At 35.5% G+C, this 17,687-nt stretch overlaps 1 protein-coding gene across 4 annotated transcripts in view; it reads right to left on the bottom strand.

The window, feature by feature from the left end:
* Atg16 (Autophagy-related 16) overlaps positions 1 to 16,831 on the bottom strand; it is a 553,304-nt gene extending 536,473 nt beyond the window's left edge. For 2 of the 4 annotated variants that reach the window (XM_075291478.1, XM_075291636.1), the window contains exons 1-4: positions 16,411 to 16,831; positions 15,815 to 16,097; positions 15,582 to 15,744; positions 218 to 306 (exon numbers count right to left, since the gene is read on the bottom strand). In XM_075291478.1, coding sequence (XP_075147593.1) covers positions 218 to 306; positions 15,582 to 15,744; positions 15,815 to 16,097; positions 16,411 to 16,510 — 635 coding nt within the window. In that variant the 5' untranslated portion in view covers positions 16,511 to 16,831. The remainder of the gene's footprint in view (positions 1 to 217; positions 307 to 15,581; positions 15,745 to 15,814; positions 16,098 to 16,410) is intronic. The other 2 variants (XM_075291556.1, XM_075291708.1) reach the window with 1 other exon arrangement.
* Positions 16,832 to 17,687: the final 856 nt, after the last annotated feature.

Raw genomic sequence — 17,687 nt, 5'->3', positions numbered from 1 at the left:
AATTAATATGCAATTGAAATGAAAACCAATAACCAATTAAATTTGCCAATTTGTTTCTAAAATAAAAATAAATACAATATTAAAAATGCAAAAATCTACTAAATACTAAATACTACTAAATACAAAAAAGAAAAACACATTCAACATATACACAACAATTTGGGTTTGGTATGATTCAGAACAGATCAATGAATACATACCCTTACCCCAGACATACCTTATAAAGCTTTCATTTTCTTCATTTAATTTATCGGCATCCTTTGATTTGTATTGCATTAAACGATCCAGGAGACGACGATTTTCATCCTGATTTAGATGAGGTTCAAAGGTTGTGGTGGATGTGGTTGAATTCATGGAAGTAGAAGAAATTGAAATGATTTTTTTAATTTTCTTAAACATTTTTTTTTTTCAGATTAAATTATGCTTCTATTTCGTATATAGGAAAAACAAATTTGATTAATATTGTCGCAAAAAAAAATATTGCACTGTATTCGTCTGTGGCCAATGGATAATAAACTTTTTCAAATTCATATTTCCATCAACATGCCTAGTGAAACGGAACATATGTTATGGAGGATGTTTGTCTTTATTTTTTGTCATTAATGTACTCTGCAATTTAGCTCATTGTTGACTTTGTCCAACGAAGAGAATGCTCGAAGAAACTCATTTATCATGTTGTTGTTGTTGTCATTTTGGATAATATTTATTTGAATTAAATAAATTTACAAAATTTAAATTGAATTACTGCAACGCCAATCACTCAATCAATCATCAATTATCAAGTGATATGAGGAGTGGTAGTGATACCCAACTGCAGTCCTACACAGAAACATATATAAGACAGTGCTAATGTGAAAAATCAACTTACCGACGAAATCGACATTCCATCGTAACGAATATCGACTAAACGAATTTGTATATTGACCAAGTGTGAAGTTTGATCTTGTCCCAAAACGACTAATCATCTTTTAGGACCGTATTTAATATACGGCCTCCGAAAAACTAACTTTTTATTTGAATCTTACGAACTAATAAATCTTATGGCTGAGAAAGAGAATACATTTGAGCGCAGTGTTATGAGGCTGGTCCGAGAACAAGCGTTACCTTAAAAACGGGGTTCGAGAGGGCTCTCACTGTTGACCACAATTTACCAGTTCCTGTGCCTAAGTTACATTGCTTCAGGTACTCTAACCATCACCCCCGCTACAAGGGATGATGGGATTTCAGTCACCTATGGCGACGTGACTGTGACTGATCCGAAGAGATGCGCCAAATACTTCAACCGACTGTTTGTCGAGCATCCCGAGAGTGATAGAGCGAAAAGGAGAGCCACTCGTCGCATACGTGGTCTCCGAGCCGACGACACACCACAATTTACCGTAGCCGAAGTTACCAATGTCATCAACAGCGCGAAACCATCTAAGGCGCTGGGCCCCGACCGAATTTCAATGCTAATGCTGAAGCATCTGGGAATACTGGGAGTTGAGTACCTGACCAGACTCCTCAAAGTAACGGTTATTCATTTGTTTATAAACTTAATTTTTAAACCCTGATATTTTTGAATAATGAATTGTAATTTTTTTGCTTATATGTTTGCTTTATGTATATATATATATTTATTTTTTATGAATAAAAGACTGAATTGCCTTTATTTTAGAAGTTTTCTACACATTATTAAATGGACTTAGGTATGAGCAATTTTTAATTCGGTTTACGTCGTTTCGATTAACGTCATCAAATTCCGGAAGCAATCACGACGTAAATCGAGGGATTACTGTACAATAAAAGGTTTTTCAGTGGTCGATTATCCCCACCTCAATAAGAGGTACATACGAGGTCGCTTTCTTATTTCGCGTTTGACTGAAGCCATGTACTAATTTATACTGAGCGATAGTAAAATGGTCTGGAGATACTCTTACATCAATCGTTGAGACTACACACAAAAAAAGTTTTCTTGGATCATACGATTTTGACCTTCCCTTAAGGATTTTGCTATTGTTTCTGGGCCAAAGATGCTTCTTTATAATAAAGATTTTTTTTATACCCTCCATCATAGGATGGGGGTATATTAACTTTGTCATTCCGTTTGTAACACATCGAAATATTGCTCTAAGACCCCATAAAGTATATATATTCTAGGTCGTGGTGAAATTCTGAGTCGATCTAAGCATGTCCGTCCGTCCGTCTGTTGAAATCACGCTAACTTCCGAACGAAACAAGATATCGACTTGAAACTTGGCACAAGTAGTTGTTATCGATGTAGGTCGGATGGTATTGAAAATGGGCCATATCGGTCCACTTTTACGTATAGCCCCCATACAAAGGGACCCTCAGATTTAGCTTGTGGAGCCTCTAACAGAAGCATATTTCATCCGATCCGGCTGAAATTTGGTACATGGTGTTGGTATATGGTCTCTAACAACCATGCAAAAATTGGTCCACATCGGTCCATAATTATATATAGCCCCCATATAAACCGATCCCCCGATTTGGCTTGCGGAGCCAAAAAGAGAAGCAAATTTCATCCGATCCGGCTGAAATTTGGTACATGATGTTGGTATATGGTCTCTAACAACCATGCAAAAATTGGTTCACATCGGTCCATAATTATATATAGCCCCCATATAAACCGATCCCCAGATTTGGCTTGCGGAGCCTCAAAGAGAAGAATATTTCATCCGATCCGGCTGAAATTTGGTACATGATGTTGGTATATGGTCTCTAACAACCATGGACAAATTGGTCCATATCGGTCCTTAATTATATATAGCCCCCATATAAATCGATCCCCAGATTTGGCTTGTGGAGCCTCTAAGAGAAGCATATTTCATCCGATCCGGCTGAAATTTGGTACATGGTGTTGGTTTATGGTCTCTAACAATCATGCAAAAATTGGTCCACATCGGTCCATAATTATATATAGCCCCCATATAAACCGATCCCCAGATTTGGCTTGCGGAGCCTCAAAGAGAAGTAAATTTCATCCGATCCGGCTGAAATTTGGTACATGGTATTGGTATATGGTCTCTAACAACCGTGCAAAAATTGGTCCACATCGGTCCATAATTATATATGGCGCCCATATAAACCGATCCCCAGAAAGAGAAGCAAATTTCATGGTTCATAATCATGGTTGCCACTAGAGCCAAAAATAATCTACCAAAATTTTATTTCTATAGAAAATTTTGTCAAAATTTTATTTCTATAGAAAATTTTGTCAAAATTTTATTTCTATAGAAAATTTTGTCAAAATTTTATTTCTATAGAAAATTTTGTTAAAATTTTATTTCTGTAGAAAATTTTGTCAAAATTTTATGTCTACTTTGTCAAACTGAATTATATACGTATTGGATCGATCTTTTTTGATTTAATATATACCACGTATGGACTTACATACAATTTGGAAGATGGTGTTAGGAGGTTTTAAGATACCTTGCCATCGGCAAGCGTTACCGCAACTTAAGTAATTCGATTGTGGATGACAGTGTTTAGATGAAGTTTCTGCGCAATCCATGATGGAGGGTACATAAGCTTCGGCCTGGCCGAACTTACGGCCGTATATACTTGTTTAAATCTAGGATCAATAAAATTGAAATTTGAATACAGATCTCAATTATCGAATTTTCATTCTTTTTATCATAGGATAGGGGTATATTAACTTCGTCATTCCGTTTGTAACACATCGAAATATTGCTCTAAGACCCCATAAAGTATATATTCTGGGTCATGGTGAAATTCTGAGTCGATCTGTGCATGTTCGTCCGTCTGTTGAAATCACGCTAACTTCTGAACGAAACAAGCTTTCGACTTGAAACTTGGCACAAGTAGTTGTTATTGATGTAGATCGGATGGTATTGCAAATGGGCCATATCGGTCCACTTTTACGTATAGCCCCTATATAAACGGACCACCAAATTTGGCTTGCGCGGACTCTAATCATCCGATCCGGCTGAAATTTGGTACAGGGTGTCAGCATATGATCTCTAACAACCATTCAAAAATTGGTCCACATCGGTCCATAATTATATATAGCCCCCATATAAACCCATCCCTCGATTTGCCTTGCGGAGCCTCTAAGAGAAGCAAATTTCATCCGATCCGGCTGAAATTTGGTACATGGTGTAAGTATATGGTCTTTAACAACTATGCAAAAATTGGTCCACATCGGTCAATAATTATATGTAGCCGCCATATAAACCGATCACCAGATTTGAATTCCAGAGCCTCTTGGAAGACCAAAATTCATTTGATTTAGTTGAAATTTGGTACGTGGTGTTAATATATGGCCTCAAACACCCATGCAAAAATTGGTCGAAATCGATGCATAATTACATATAGCCCCCATATAAACCGATCCCCATATTTGACCTCCGGAGCCCCTTGGAAGAGCAAAATTCATCCGATTCGGTTGAAATTTGGTACGTGATGTTAGTATATGGTATCCAACAATCATGCAGGAATTGGTTCATATCAGTCCATAATTATATATAGGCCCCATATAAACCGATACCGAGATTTGGTTTTGGAGCCTCTTGGAGGAGCAAATTTCATCCGAGTCAGTTGAAATTTGGTACATTGTGCTATTATATGGCCGCTAAAAAACATGCCCAACTAGGCCCATATCGGTCTATAGTTATATATAGCCCTGAGATAAATCGATCCCCAATCACACAAAAATTTGTCCATATCAAGTTCATAATTGGATATATCCGCCATATAAGCGACCCCCATATTTCATGTCTGAATCTCTACCACGTATGGATTAACTCACAATTTAGAAAACGATGTTAAGAAGTTTTAAGATACCACAACCCAAGTAATTCCATTGTGGATGACAGTCTTTCGTAGAAGTTTCTACGCAATCTATGGTGGAGGGTACATAAGATTCGGCCAGGCCGTAAGTTCGGCCGTATATACTTGTTTCTCTTTATATTAATAAAACTATTCACGTACAAGCAACTGCCAGTTTAAAAATCCAAATTATAATGAATACCTCAAAGTAAAAAAAAAAAACAACTTTAAACCAAAGATGCTGAATCCTCACAATATGTCTTAACCTAACATATATTTCAAGCGTTTTTATCGTAAATCTAAAGATTTTAAGGACGATGTCTTTAAATCAAAAGGAAAATTTGCCTTAGTTCAAAGACATACGATTTTAACGGAGGGACGCAAATTTTCAAAATTTGTATCCTAAATTTAATAAAAAAAAATTTTAAGCAAAGATTATATACTTTGTTATAATTAATTTTTTTCTTATTTTAAAGAAATTTGTCCATAATATTCTGTAAATTGTGAATCCTAAAATTTAGTTTATGAAATCTTTAATATCACGTAAATATCTTTTTCAGTATAAGTTCATATGGGACTACCCTTGTAAAATAACAAAACAGCAGTTATTTCATACATCCACTTCAAGTACGTTTTAATTGTTCAATTAAAGTTAACACCATCCATTAATAATGTATATTAGGTTATACTCGTCTTGGGTGTTGGCTATGCTCGATTTTGCGATTTTTCCCAAATATGAAAATATTGACTTATAAAGAGGTAATCTCTTTTCTCTGAGATGAAAATAAAATACTGCTGCTCATATTTTAAAGAGGAATTTTGTCACTTGTCCACATAACATCGTTGCTTTTGAGAAACTTTCTATGAGTAATCCCCAAACATGCGTCGGTACAATCTAATATACAACGATACATCATATTATTGATATCTATATTGGACACTTGTGCACAACACTTGGCATTCAGCCAAAATGTAAATTAATAAAAATTCTTTCTTCACCAACTGTATACGAATAATAGAGCTATGACTATGGGAACTATTTCTTGATAGCAACATAATGGAATAAAATAAAAAATTGCAACATCACTTTGTTGTGACAGCGAGAAACAAAAACAAACTAAAGATTAGAGAAATTAGAAAAAAATATTCGATAAGTGTGTGGTATTCCACAACATTTTGCGAAACTCATATCGCATTCGTAATGACTGGTTTATAAAATATTAGAATATGGTGAAAAATCGTGAAAATATTTCTAACAATCTAATGAAAACATTTTTGATGGGATCAATCAATTATCACTAGCCCAAACAATCACAGCCATAATTAACTGTCAATTGTATTTTGTAGCGTTATGTCAATCAGCTATTACATTATAAATATTTACTTTTTTTGTAGAGATCAAATTATTAGAATGTTCTTAGTAGTGCACAATGTTTTAACGATATCGATTGTATTGTTACTTATGTGGGAAAGCTCACCAGATAATCGATAAGATAAATATTTTTGTTAGATATGAATAATGTGGGGAGAAAAAAAATTATTGTTAGCACGATTCTAAATTGAACTTTGTATACTGAAAAAATATTTACGTGGGAGCCGCCGTGATGCAATGGTTAGCATGCCCGCCTTGCATTCTGCTTCGACCGAACACCAAAAAGTTTTTCAGCGGTGGATTATCCCACCTCAGTAATGCTGGTGACATTTCTGAGGGTTTCAAAGCTTCTCTAAGTGGTTTCACTGCAATGTGGAACGCCGTTCGGACTCGGCTATAAAAAGGAGGTCCCTTGTCATTGAGCATAACATGGAATCGGGCAGCACTCAGTGATAAGAGAGAAGTTCACCAATGTGGTATCACAATGGACTGAATAGTCTAAGTGAGCCTGATACATGCCACCTAACCTAACCTACGTGATATTAAAAATTACGCAACCACAATTTTAGGATGAGCAATTTACACACTATTAAGGAAAAATTTCTTTAAAATAATGAAATTTTAATAAAAAGAAAATTTATAATCTTTGCTTCAACAATTTTTTTCATTAAATTTAGGACACACATTTTGAAAATTTGCGACCCTTAGTTAAAGTTGCCTTAAGCTATGGCAAATGTTCCTTAAAGTAAAGAAACACATTTTTGATTTAAAGAAATCATCCTTAAATTAACTGAAATATTGAATCTTTAGATTTAAAATAAAAACGCTTCAAATATAGGCTAAGACTTATTTTGAGGATTTAGCATCTTTGGTTTAAAATATTTTTGGAATTAAGAACATATTTTTTATTTCGAAGTATGCGTCATAATTTGGATTTTTAAACTGGCATTTGTTTGTACGTGAATAGCTTTATTAATATACCGGGAAAATAGAATGAAAATTAGATAAATGAGATGTGTATCCTAATATTAATTTTATAGATTCTAGATTTAAAGCCAGATAGACAAACAAAATTTTCTTATTTTAAAGAACCTCCATCTTTGGCTGGGAATCAATACCAAAACCCTTAAAGAAAGGTGAAAATCTTTAGATCCAAGTAAACTTTTTTTTTTGAGTGTACACAACAGATTTTAAGGAAGGAATATTGTCAACATTTATACCGCAAACCTCTGTGCTTAGTATGTAGGAACTTTGAATTGTATGAAATATTAGTCGTTGATTTCATTTAAAGGATGATACGGTCAAAATTTGGTCAAGGGAAAACGCGTGTAAATCGGTGAAATCGTTTATTTAAAAAATCAAATTAAATTTCTTTTTCAAGTTCAATTAGTATAAAATTCAGGAAAAATATGCAGTTAGGCTTTCGCTTTTCCAAATCCGAATTGACGGGCCTCACGCTTGACACCTGTCATCAGATTTTGTACAGCCACCTTGTCCACATTCTTCGCCGCAGAAAGCCAGTTTGCCTTGAACTGCTGCTCGTCTTTAGCAGTTTTTTTTTGGTCTTCTTTAGGTTCCGCTTGACAATAGCCCAGTATTTCTCAATTGGGCGGAGCTCTGGCGTGTTGGGAGGGTTCTTGTCCTTGGGAACCACCTGCACGTTGTTGGCGGTGTACCACTCCATGGCCTTTTTACCGTAATGGCTATGAAAATGCTGCTTTTCAAGCCACATGTACAGATGGCTTGCCAAACCAGATATTTCTTTGCGAACTTTGACAGTTTTATGTGCTTGAAAATATCTGCTACCTTACCCTTCCTTTTGCCGTATAAAACTCCTGTCCCGGAAGCTGCTTGTAGTCGGCTTTGACGTAGGTTTCGTCGTCCATTACCACGCAGTCAAACTTCGTCAGCATCATCGTGTACAGCCTCCGGGATCGCGCTTTGGCCGTCGTATTTTGTTTATCATCGCGATTTGGAGTCACTACCTTCTTGTAAGTCGATAGTCCGGCTCGTTTTTTGGCTCGATGCACGGTTGTAGACGATACACCCAGCTTATTTGCGGCATCTCGGAGAGAGAGGTTAGGGTTTCGCTTGAAACTACCGGCAACTCTCTTTGTCGTCTCAGCGGCTTCCGGTTTTCGATTTCCCCCGATCCAGACTTCTGGCTGTCGGCAAACGTTCCCCAAACACTTTAATTACATTTGTAACGGTCGACAAACCTTCCCCAAACACTTTAAATACATTTGTAACGGTTGATTTGGCAACTTTTAGCGATTTTGCCAGCTTTGCGTGCGAGTAGCTCGGATTTTCGCGATGCGCGAGCAAAATTTTGATACGCTGCTCTTCTTGCTTGGACGGCATTTTGACAACTGAAGAGTGAATTCCAAAATCAAAATAGGAGCAACATTCTACACACACACCTTCAAAAAGAGGGGTGTTCAGATTTTTTAAATACAAAATTGAAAGATATACGTCAAGTTTATATTGACCAAATTTTGACCGTATCACCCTTTATATACTGTTCGATCGATATTTTTCTCTGTATACACGCAAAATAGGTTTTGTAATCAATATATATAACACTAACCAGGGACGTACGCAGACGTGTGAGGGTATCATACAAATTTATGTCTTGGTCAAGTCAAAAAAAAAATTTTTTGTTATTGGGTATACCTAATACCAGGGCTGTGGAGTCGGTGTAGAAGCCCGAGTCGTAAAAATTTTACTCGAATCCGACTCGGGCAAACCCAAAACAGGCACTTAATATTTGTGTAACTAAAGAAAATTTAGATTCTATTAAGTTCTCCAATCGAACAACGAAAACGAAGTGGTGGATAAAAAATATACATATATACGCTGGATTGAGGTACAATGTTAAGACAATATAGCGGTATCGTAGAACCGATCATTGTGAATTTTAGGCCGGTACGTCAAGTTCGAAGATGGGTCATACCGGACAGATTTGTGATATAGTACCCACATATAAACCGATGTTCCAATTGGTCTTATCAGACGTATTTCATGTCTGGTGTTGCCAAAACGGCTAATGTATTTTTTTCTATATCGATTTTTTTTATTTATCCTCCATATAGACCGATAACAAGATTTAACTTTTTTAACTTCTGGAAACTTTTGTTCAAGTTTTATGTTTATACCCTTCACCACTACTGTGGTACAGGGTATAATAAGTTTGTGCATTTGCATGTAATGCCGAGATGGAGTAGTCATAGACTCACCTTTTAGTGAACCGATTCTGAGTCGGTTTAGCGATGTCCGTCTGTCTGTCTGTCCGTCTATCTGTCTGTCTGTTGATGTATTTTTGTGTGCAAAGTCCAGCTCGCAGTTTAGGTCCGATCGTCCTTAAATTTGGCATAGAGTCTTTTTTCGGCTCAAAGACGATCTCTATTGATTTTAGAAAAAATCGGTTCAGATTTAGATATAGCTGCCATATATATTTATAACCGATCTGGTCATAAATTACCTATATATCAACCGATCATCTTCCAATTTAGTATAATCGAATATTTTGTGAATTTCGTAAATTTTGCAAAATATCAGTCAAATTGGTTCAGATTCAGATATAGCTCTCATATATAGCTTTCGCCCGATTTACACTCCTATGGTCTCAGAGGCCAATCGTTGGTTCCGATTGACGATTACTATGCATACCAAAATTTGTTGAAATTGGTACAGATTTAGATATAGCTGCCATATAAAGGGTGATTCTTTTGAGGTTAGGATTTTCATGCATTAGTATTTGACAGATCACGTGGGATTTCAGACATGGTGTCAAAGAGAAAGATGCTCAGTATGCTTTGACATTTCATCATAAATAGACTTACTAACGAGCCACAACGTCGAATTTTCAGTGAATGGGCCCTAGAAAAGTTGGCAGAAAATCCGCTTTTTTATCGACAAATTTTGTTCAGCGATGAGGCTCATTTCTGGTTGAATGGCTACGTAAATAAGCAAAATTGCCGCATTTGGAGTGAAGAGCAACCAGAAGCCGTTCAAGAACTGCCCATGCATCCCGAATTTGGTGTGGTTTGTACGCTGGTGGAATCATTGGACCGTATTTTTTCAAAGATGCTGTTGGACGCAACGTTACGGTGAATGGCGATCGCTATCGTTCGATGCTAACAAACTTTTTGTTGCCAAAAATGGAAGAACTGAACTTGGTTGACATGTGGTTTCAACAAGATGGCGCTACATGCCACACAGCTCGCGATTCTATGGCCATTTTGAGGGAAAACTTCGGAGAACAATTCATCTCAAGAAATGGACCGGTAAGTTGGCCACCAAGATCATGCGATTTGACGCCTTTAGACTATTTTTTGTGGGGCTACGTCAAGTCTAAAGTCTACAGAAATAAGCCAGCAACTATTCCAGCTTTGGAAGACAACATTTCCGAAGAAATTCGGGCTATTCCGGCCGAAATGCTCGAAAAAGTTGCCCAAAATTGGACTTTCCGAATGGACCACCTAAGACGCAGCCGCGGTCAACATTTAAATGAAATTATCTTCAAAAAGTAAATGTCATGGACCAATCTAACGTTTCAAATAAAGAACCGATGAGATTTTGCAAATTTTATGCGTTTTTTTTAAAAAAAAAGTTATCAAGCTCTTAACAAATCACCCTTTATATATCTTTCGTCCGATACGAACTTATATGGCTCCAGAGGTCAAAATTTCACGCCGATTTACTTAAAGTTTTGCACAGAGAGTAGGACTAACATTCTTGCAACACATGCCAAATTGGGTTGAAATCGGTTCAGATTTAGATATAACTTCCATATATATCTTTCGCCCGATTTAGATTCATATGACCACGGAGGCCAAAGTTTCATTTCGAAAATTTTGTAGTTGTGTGTGCCAAGTTTTATCAAAGTCGGCTCAGAATTAGACAAAGCCCCCATATATATATATGTTCTTCCGATTTTACCAAATATGGCCAAAATACTTACATGTTCCTTGTAAAATTGTCACTGTTAATTCGAAAACTGGCAAAAATTATTCAAATTTACCTATACTCTACTTAGTATATATCGACCTATAAATCATAAATGCAGATTTTCGAAATTTTAAGCAATTTAAATATTTCCGATATACTTTTACTAACATTGTGGTCCGCCCCGGTCATCAACCAATTTAAATTGTGAGTCTAGACATTTTGTGAAAGTTTAAACAATTTTGTCCAAATCGGTTCATACTTAAATATTTGTATATGGGAATATAAACCTTTATATAGTTCCTAACAAATTTGAAGGTGTTACGATTGTATCAAATATATTGATATACATAGTGGTGAAGGGTATAATATAGTCGGCCCCGCTCGACTTTAGACTTTCCTTAGTTGTTTTATAAAAACGGATGCTGAAGAATGTTGGTATCTGTCTATATTTTGATGGGAGTCTGTATATAAACTTTTTTACTATTTTAGTTCTTTTAGACCCCTAAAATGCTAAGATTTGACGGTGTGAAATTCGTGTCAAATTGGTGTTCTCTTGGACACATAAAATCATATGGCAAATAAAAATAGTTATATTGGTCCATTTTGAGATTTTGTTTCATTATTCGTAGTCGACACCGGAGTTGAGGCTAATGAGAAATACTGGAGTCGCAGCCGGGGCCGCTTAATAAATTAATGCCGTACCTGAAATAGAAATGTACGGCAATTATGTGGCGGAGAAAGGGTTATCCAACTGTGTTTTAACAATTGACTAATAATGTAGTAGAAGTTTCACTTTAATGGACTGATTCAGACGACAATGAATTTTTAACTCAATAGACAAACAGACAAACTCTTGGTGCATGGTCTTTTCCAATTTTTTTCGCTATGGAAAATTTAGCTACTGATGAAAAAATAACTGGTGGTCAGTAAAGACATTCTTACTTCTGATCCGTGAAGATTTTTTAAGACAAAATAGAAAATGTACGTCGTGGCGTATGTGTTCCAAAACAAACGTTCATTTAGCCGTAATGCAGTTTAAAGTGTTTTGATCAAATATTCATCCATGCCAAATATTCCTCGAAAAATGCATAATATTCGCTATCCTTTTTTCAGTTTTTAGACTCATCTTATAGATAAGAAATATATTTTTAATCGATCCTATTGAGTATTCATTCATGCCAAATATTCCTCGGAAAATGCCAAATATTCGCTATCCTTTTTTCAGTTTTTAGACTCATCTTATAGATAAAAAATATCTTTTTAATCGATCCTATTGAGTTTTCGAAATAGCGAGAACTTCCACGGAGCCTATAAAATAATAAAATAAAAGGCCAACTAAACAACAAAGTTTTTAAAAATCAATTTACTTTGAGCCATTTCTTATCTAATCGATTGAGCGCATAGGCCCATTTCACTTTTCCAGTTTCAGGAGTGTCGAATAAAATATGAGTCTACATTATCCAAAAATTTTGCACCGATTGGAGGTATAATTCACCCTGAGATGCTGATCGGTTTATATGAGGTAATTTTAATTCAAATTAATAAAGGCTTTTTGCTTACAGGTGCAATAAAGGTTTAATAAGGGTATAAGTCATTTTGAAAATTAATATCGTTTTCTTAAAAATTTGAAGTCGAAAAAGTTTTTGCAAAAGAATGCTTGGAAATCATTCGATATCTAAATGTGAAAGTGTATGGCTAATATCTTGTGCTTCTGAAAGGTATTGTGGAGGCATAACTTGGGTCAAATTTTGGTGATATCACGATCAAAATATCGCGTGGTCCACACCAGCGAAAGAAGCATCTTGAATTTCCCCAACCCCGTGAGACTACTGCTTATTGTCAAAATTAAACAAGTAAGTAAAGTAGAAAGTCGGCCGATTATATCATATCCTAAACCACCCCCACTGAATTAGTAACATAAGCATTAGCGGGGTACCATTGGTACAGGTTTGAAAGATAAAGCGCATTTCCATATTTAAGAATATTATAGGGTGCATTTTTATGGGAGTTTTATAACAATCTGAGCAGAAATTTGTGATATTATATTATCTGTAGCTATAGTTGATGATGCACCTACAAAGTTAGTATACAACTAAAATTGAGTAAATTATTCGCTCAATTAATGTGTATGTAAGAGTTAGATTTAAGTCTAATAAATACGATCTGATATTACATAAAAATTTGAAACTTGAGTAGCATTGGTTAATAAATAAGAGTATTGAGGCCCAAATTGGAAAAATCGAGCGATGTATATATCTGTGGCTTGGTGCTAAAAGGGCCAATGTCAATATTTTACCGTTTTGATTTAATCATTGCATTAGATTTCTTTTTTTGCTCTCTTTCATAATTATAAAACAGTCAATCTTAAATTTTACCAAGAAGGGGTTAAATAAGCGTAAAACTGGCCAATGTCATTATGAACTCATCTATAAAACTTAATGCTAAAAGGGCCAATGTCTACTTTGGCCCTTTTATAAACGTCAACTGTGGGCACTTAACCTCACCATCTACCAAACGATGGGAATAAAATCATCTTCTATATGCTACGTATGGAATGAAACAGTGGCTGCTGTAGTTAAAATAGTTTTTGTTAAAACATTCAAGTTGTATTATCTCAAAACTGCATATTTTGACATTGGCCCTTTTAGCACCAAGCCACAGATATATGGGAGCTCTATCTAAATTTGAACCGATTTGGATGATATTTTCCAGGTTTGCTTGAAACCACAGGAGGATACCTTGTGCTAAGTTTGTGTAAGATCGGTTAATAACTGAGACGCTATATCTAAATCTGAACCGATTGACATGATTTTTTGCACTATAGAAGATTAGAATATTAGAGTACGCCAACTTTGAGTACGATCGGCTAATAAATAAGGGATTAATGGTCAAATTTTGGAATATCGGGCGATACATATATATGTGGAAGCTATATCTAAATCTGAACCGATTTCGATAAAATTTATTAGATTACTTTGTTGCAAATTTGACGCTAATCTGTTAGTAAATGAGGCCAATCTGACCCCATTTATCAAAATCGAGCGATACATATATATGGGAGCTTTATCAAATTCAATATCGTTCGTTCTTGTGTTAAAAAAACGCCATAAACCAAATTTCATCAAAATCGGTTAACAATTGGGATCGGAATCCTACAAACAACAAATACATGGACAGAGGGACGGATGGACACCAAGGGCTAGATCGATTCAGAAGGTGACTGTGAGTCGATCGGTATCATCAATATATAAAATCAATATATCTGGTAGGAACATATTTTTGGCAGATCAAAGTTATTATACCCTGACCTTATGTGGTTTAGGGTATAAAAAGTCACGCGCAGGCCACAAGTTTCATTCACGTACGGTTGTCACTGTCTTCATGGTTGTAAATTTTGCAGTTTTTGGGAAAACGTGCTTTTCAGACGAGAGAAACAATTTGAACGTCGCTGTGTCAATCAAGTTTATTAGAAAATATTCAATATATAGAAGTCCAAAAAGTAGCCATGGAAACAAACATGTATTCGGCTCAGAAATCGAACATAAAAATTGATTAGTCGAATTTTAGGATTACAACATATAAGAGTGTTTCGATTTGCAAAAAGTTATTGAATAGTCCGGATAGCTCAATTTTTCAAACACTTTTTCAACCTTTTCTCTGTAATGCGGACAGTAAAATTTATTTTGTTTGTGTTGCGGCAATTGTTCATTATTTTATCGTTGGTTTAGAAAGTAGTGAACCTTCATGGTGCAATGGTCTTTCTTATTAAAGATATAAAACAGTTTTTACCCAAGCTGAAAAGCTATTATAAGATGGTATTAACAAACGCACCATCACACCCAAAAGGATAGTAATACTGAACCTAACTTTCAAAACCCACGTTTGCTCCCAAAGTGCACGGCAGTACTAAATGAATTTAACTCAGAAGATCTTGAACAGTGTCCGGATAAAAGGATAATATCCAAATTGCATTTCTTTTATTAATTTTGACTTTCTAAATTGTCCTTTTTTTAATTTGATTTTTTGGTTTTGATTTGATCACCGATTAGTTTAGATCATTGCACGTACGCAAAATTTCGATTAGTCAACTCTCTCAATTTGTACACGGGCGAGTATATAATTTATATAGTGTACTTTTTAATAAAAAATTTTATGTATAATCTGTATGAATTATTTAATCCATTGATATTATAAATAAATACACAAGAGATCGACTTCGAATATTGCAAAACGTGAACTAGATGGTTTAGATTACAATTCCAAGAATCATTCAAACGATATTCAAATCAAAGTGGTAAACATATTTCTATATGCTAAAGCCATTGTACTTGCTAGTAAAACAATTTCTGCTTATCTCAATATTATGCATGGGGTAACACTAATTACTGGCGATGAACATATAATGATTCATTGACCACGTTATTTTCTACGAGCACATTTTAAAATTCTTTTGTTATCTGAATCTCACCTGAGATGCCCTCATTTTATCTTCCAATGCACTGAAAGCCAATTGCAAGGCGGTATATTCGTCATGAAGTGTTGTATTAAGATTTTTCAATTCGTCCAAACTTGATTTTAGCATTTGAACTTCGGCTCTCAAGGATGTGTTGGCATTTCGCTGTTCTACCAAACTGTAATAGCATACGAAAAATGTTCCATGCAGACGTTATCAATGACATCACAATATTGATGACTTCTTACCTTTGTTCTTTGCTAGCTATGATTTGCTGTTGCTTTTCCATTTTCAGATTAAGATCGACAATCATTTGTGAATTTTCGCCTTTGCGTTTGTGCAAACCCGTCAACTCTTCCTGTTGGGCTAAGAGTTTCTTTTCCAATGCCGCAATGGCCAATTGGGCGGCTGTGCTATCTTTACCGCCAAGACCACCACCTGTTGAAATGGCCGTACGTAGTTGTTCATTTTCAACGGAAATTTTTAAATTATCAGCCTTTAGCTGGGCCACATTATCCATCAAGCGATTATCTAAGTAAACGAGGAAAGGGAGAAAGTTTAGAACATTACAATCCGGAAAAAGAAATACTCGATAAAGTCAACATTTGCAGTAGAGACAATAGTAGCGGCAGCATCCCACCGATATCGTCGAATAACAAAACAAATAAGCAAACATAAACACATCACACATGCACACACACCCACACTTCTACACTACTAACGCACGCGGTCGCTTAACTAAAGGCGACCTTGACCCTCTTCCTCCTAAGTTGCTAGAAAAGCTGTATTGTTGTGATGTGCAGCGTTTCTACAAAACATTTGGGTTTTCTCTTCCCCTACTTACTCTGCAAAATGATTTCTTTGAAAGGCAGCACATCCCTCTTATTACGCTCCCTCAGACAATTGATTACCACTTGGCGATACTCTTGGTCTTCTTGTGACATTGTGTGACCGTTTTTGAAATCTATGGATGGATGGGAGTTGCAAATCTATCAACGCGCTGCTCACTAAAGCTACCAGAAAATCCCCTCTGATGATTGATCTCTTATTTGCCGTTTCACAATTATTTCCTTTGTGTCTTCGTAACTGCGAACTTGCACCAATCTTTTCCGCGTACTTCTTTTTCCCGGGACATTTATGCGCTATTTCATATTCATCTACGATCAACCGCTTTTCCCAAAATTTCGAAATTTATTTGCGATATGCGATGAAGTCTTCCAATTGGATTTTGTTTGTCAGCTGGTTTATTTTGTTTTGGTCCTAAGTTTGTCCAATGAGTTTCCAGTGTTGGTAAGTGTCATTCGGTTTGAAACAAATGTCATAAGAAAACAAAATAATGAATCAGTGTTGCCAACTACGGCGCACATTTAGCACTTCTTTGAGGGGTTTTAGACGATGCAATTGGTTGCGTGCAATTTTTTGTATTCTCTTTTAAAGTTGCTTCTTAAAAACTTCAGCATTTATACGTTGAAATTTTTCATGCAATCGCTTGAAATTTCAAGTTTCAGAAATGTCAAAAAATTGCAAGAGGAACGGAAAACATGAAATTTTTTCTACCCCCTTTGCTTCTCTACCCCGTTTGCCTACAAACAAGAATTGCGTGCAATTATTGCATGCAATTATTGCATCGTCTAAAACCCTTCTTTGATTGTATAGAGTTACCAACGCTTCATAGAGATCATAACATCGAATAAAAAAAATCGAATAAATAAATAAAATCGAATAAAATCACATTGAACATATAAGGTGGGTATTAAGTTCGAGTTTAGCCGCTAATTTTCACTAAAGTGAAAACTAAATCAGTAAAAAAAGTCATAAAATTATACATATTTGTTGCAGATTTCATTATAACTTGATGGGGAATATCCCAAAGCAAATTTTCACAAAGTTTGTATTCCTTAAAATGGATTATTTAAGTAATCGTGAAAAAATGACGATTTTAGCGGCTAAACACGAACTTAATACTCACCTATAAAATGAAAATGCCAAAAACTAGCGAAATTTTATCCAAGCAAAACACACAGTTTTTTTTTTGAGTTGTAAAACTGACGTAAATCGCGTAGTCCGTAATTAGAGCGTTTAAATCTTTCCATATGTTGAGATTAGTTAGATGCATTTGCA

Source organism: Haematobia irritans, chromosome 1 (genome assembly GCF_050003625.1).
Source record: "Haematobia irritans isolate KBUSLIRL chromosome 1, ASM5000362v1, whole genome shotgun sequence".
In the NCBI taxonomy this organism is placed as follows: domain Eukaryota; kingdom Metazoa; phylum Arthropoda; class Insecta; order Diptera; family Muscidae; genus Haematobia; species Haematobia irritans.
This window is presented reverse-complemented; position numbering and strand designations above follow the sequence as displayed.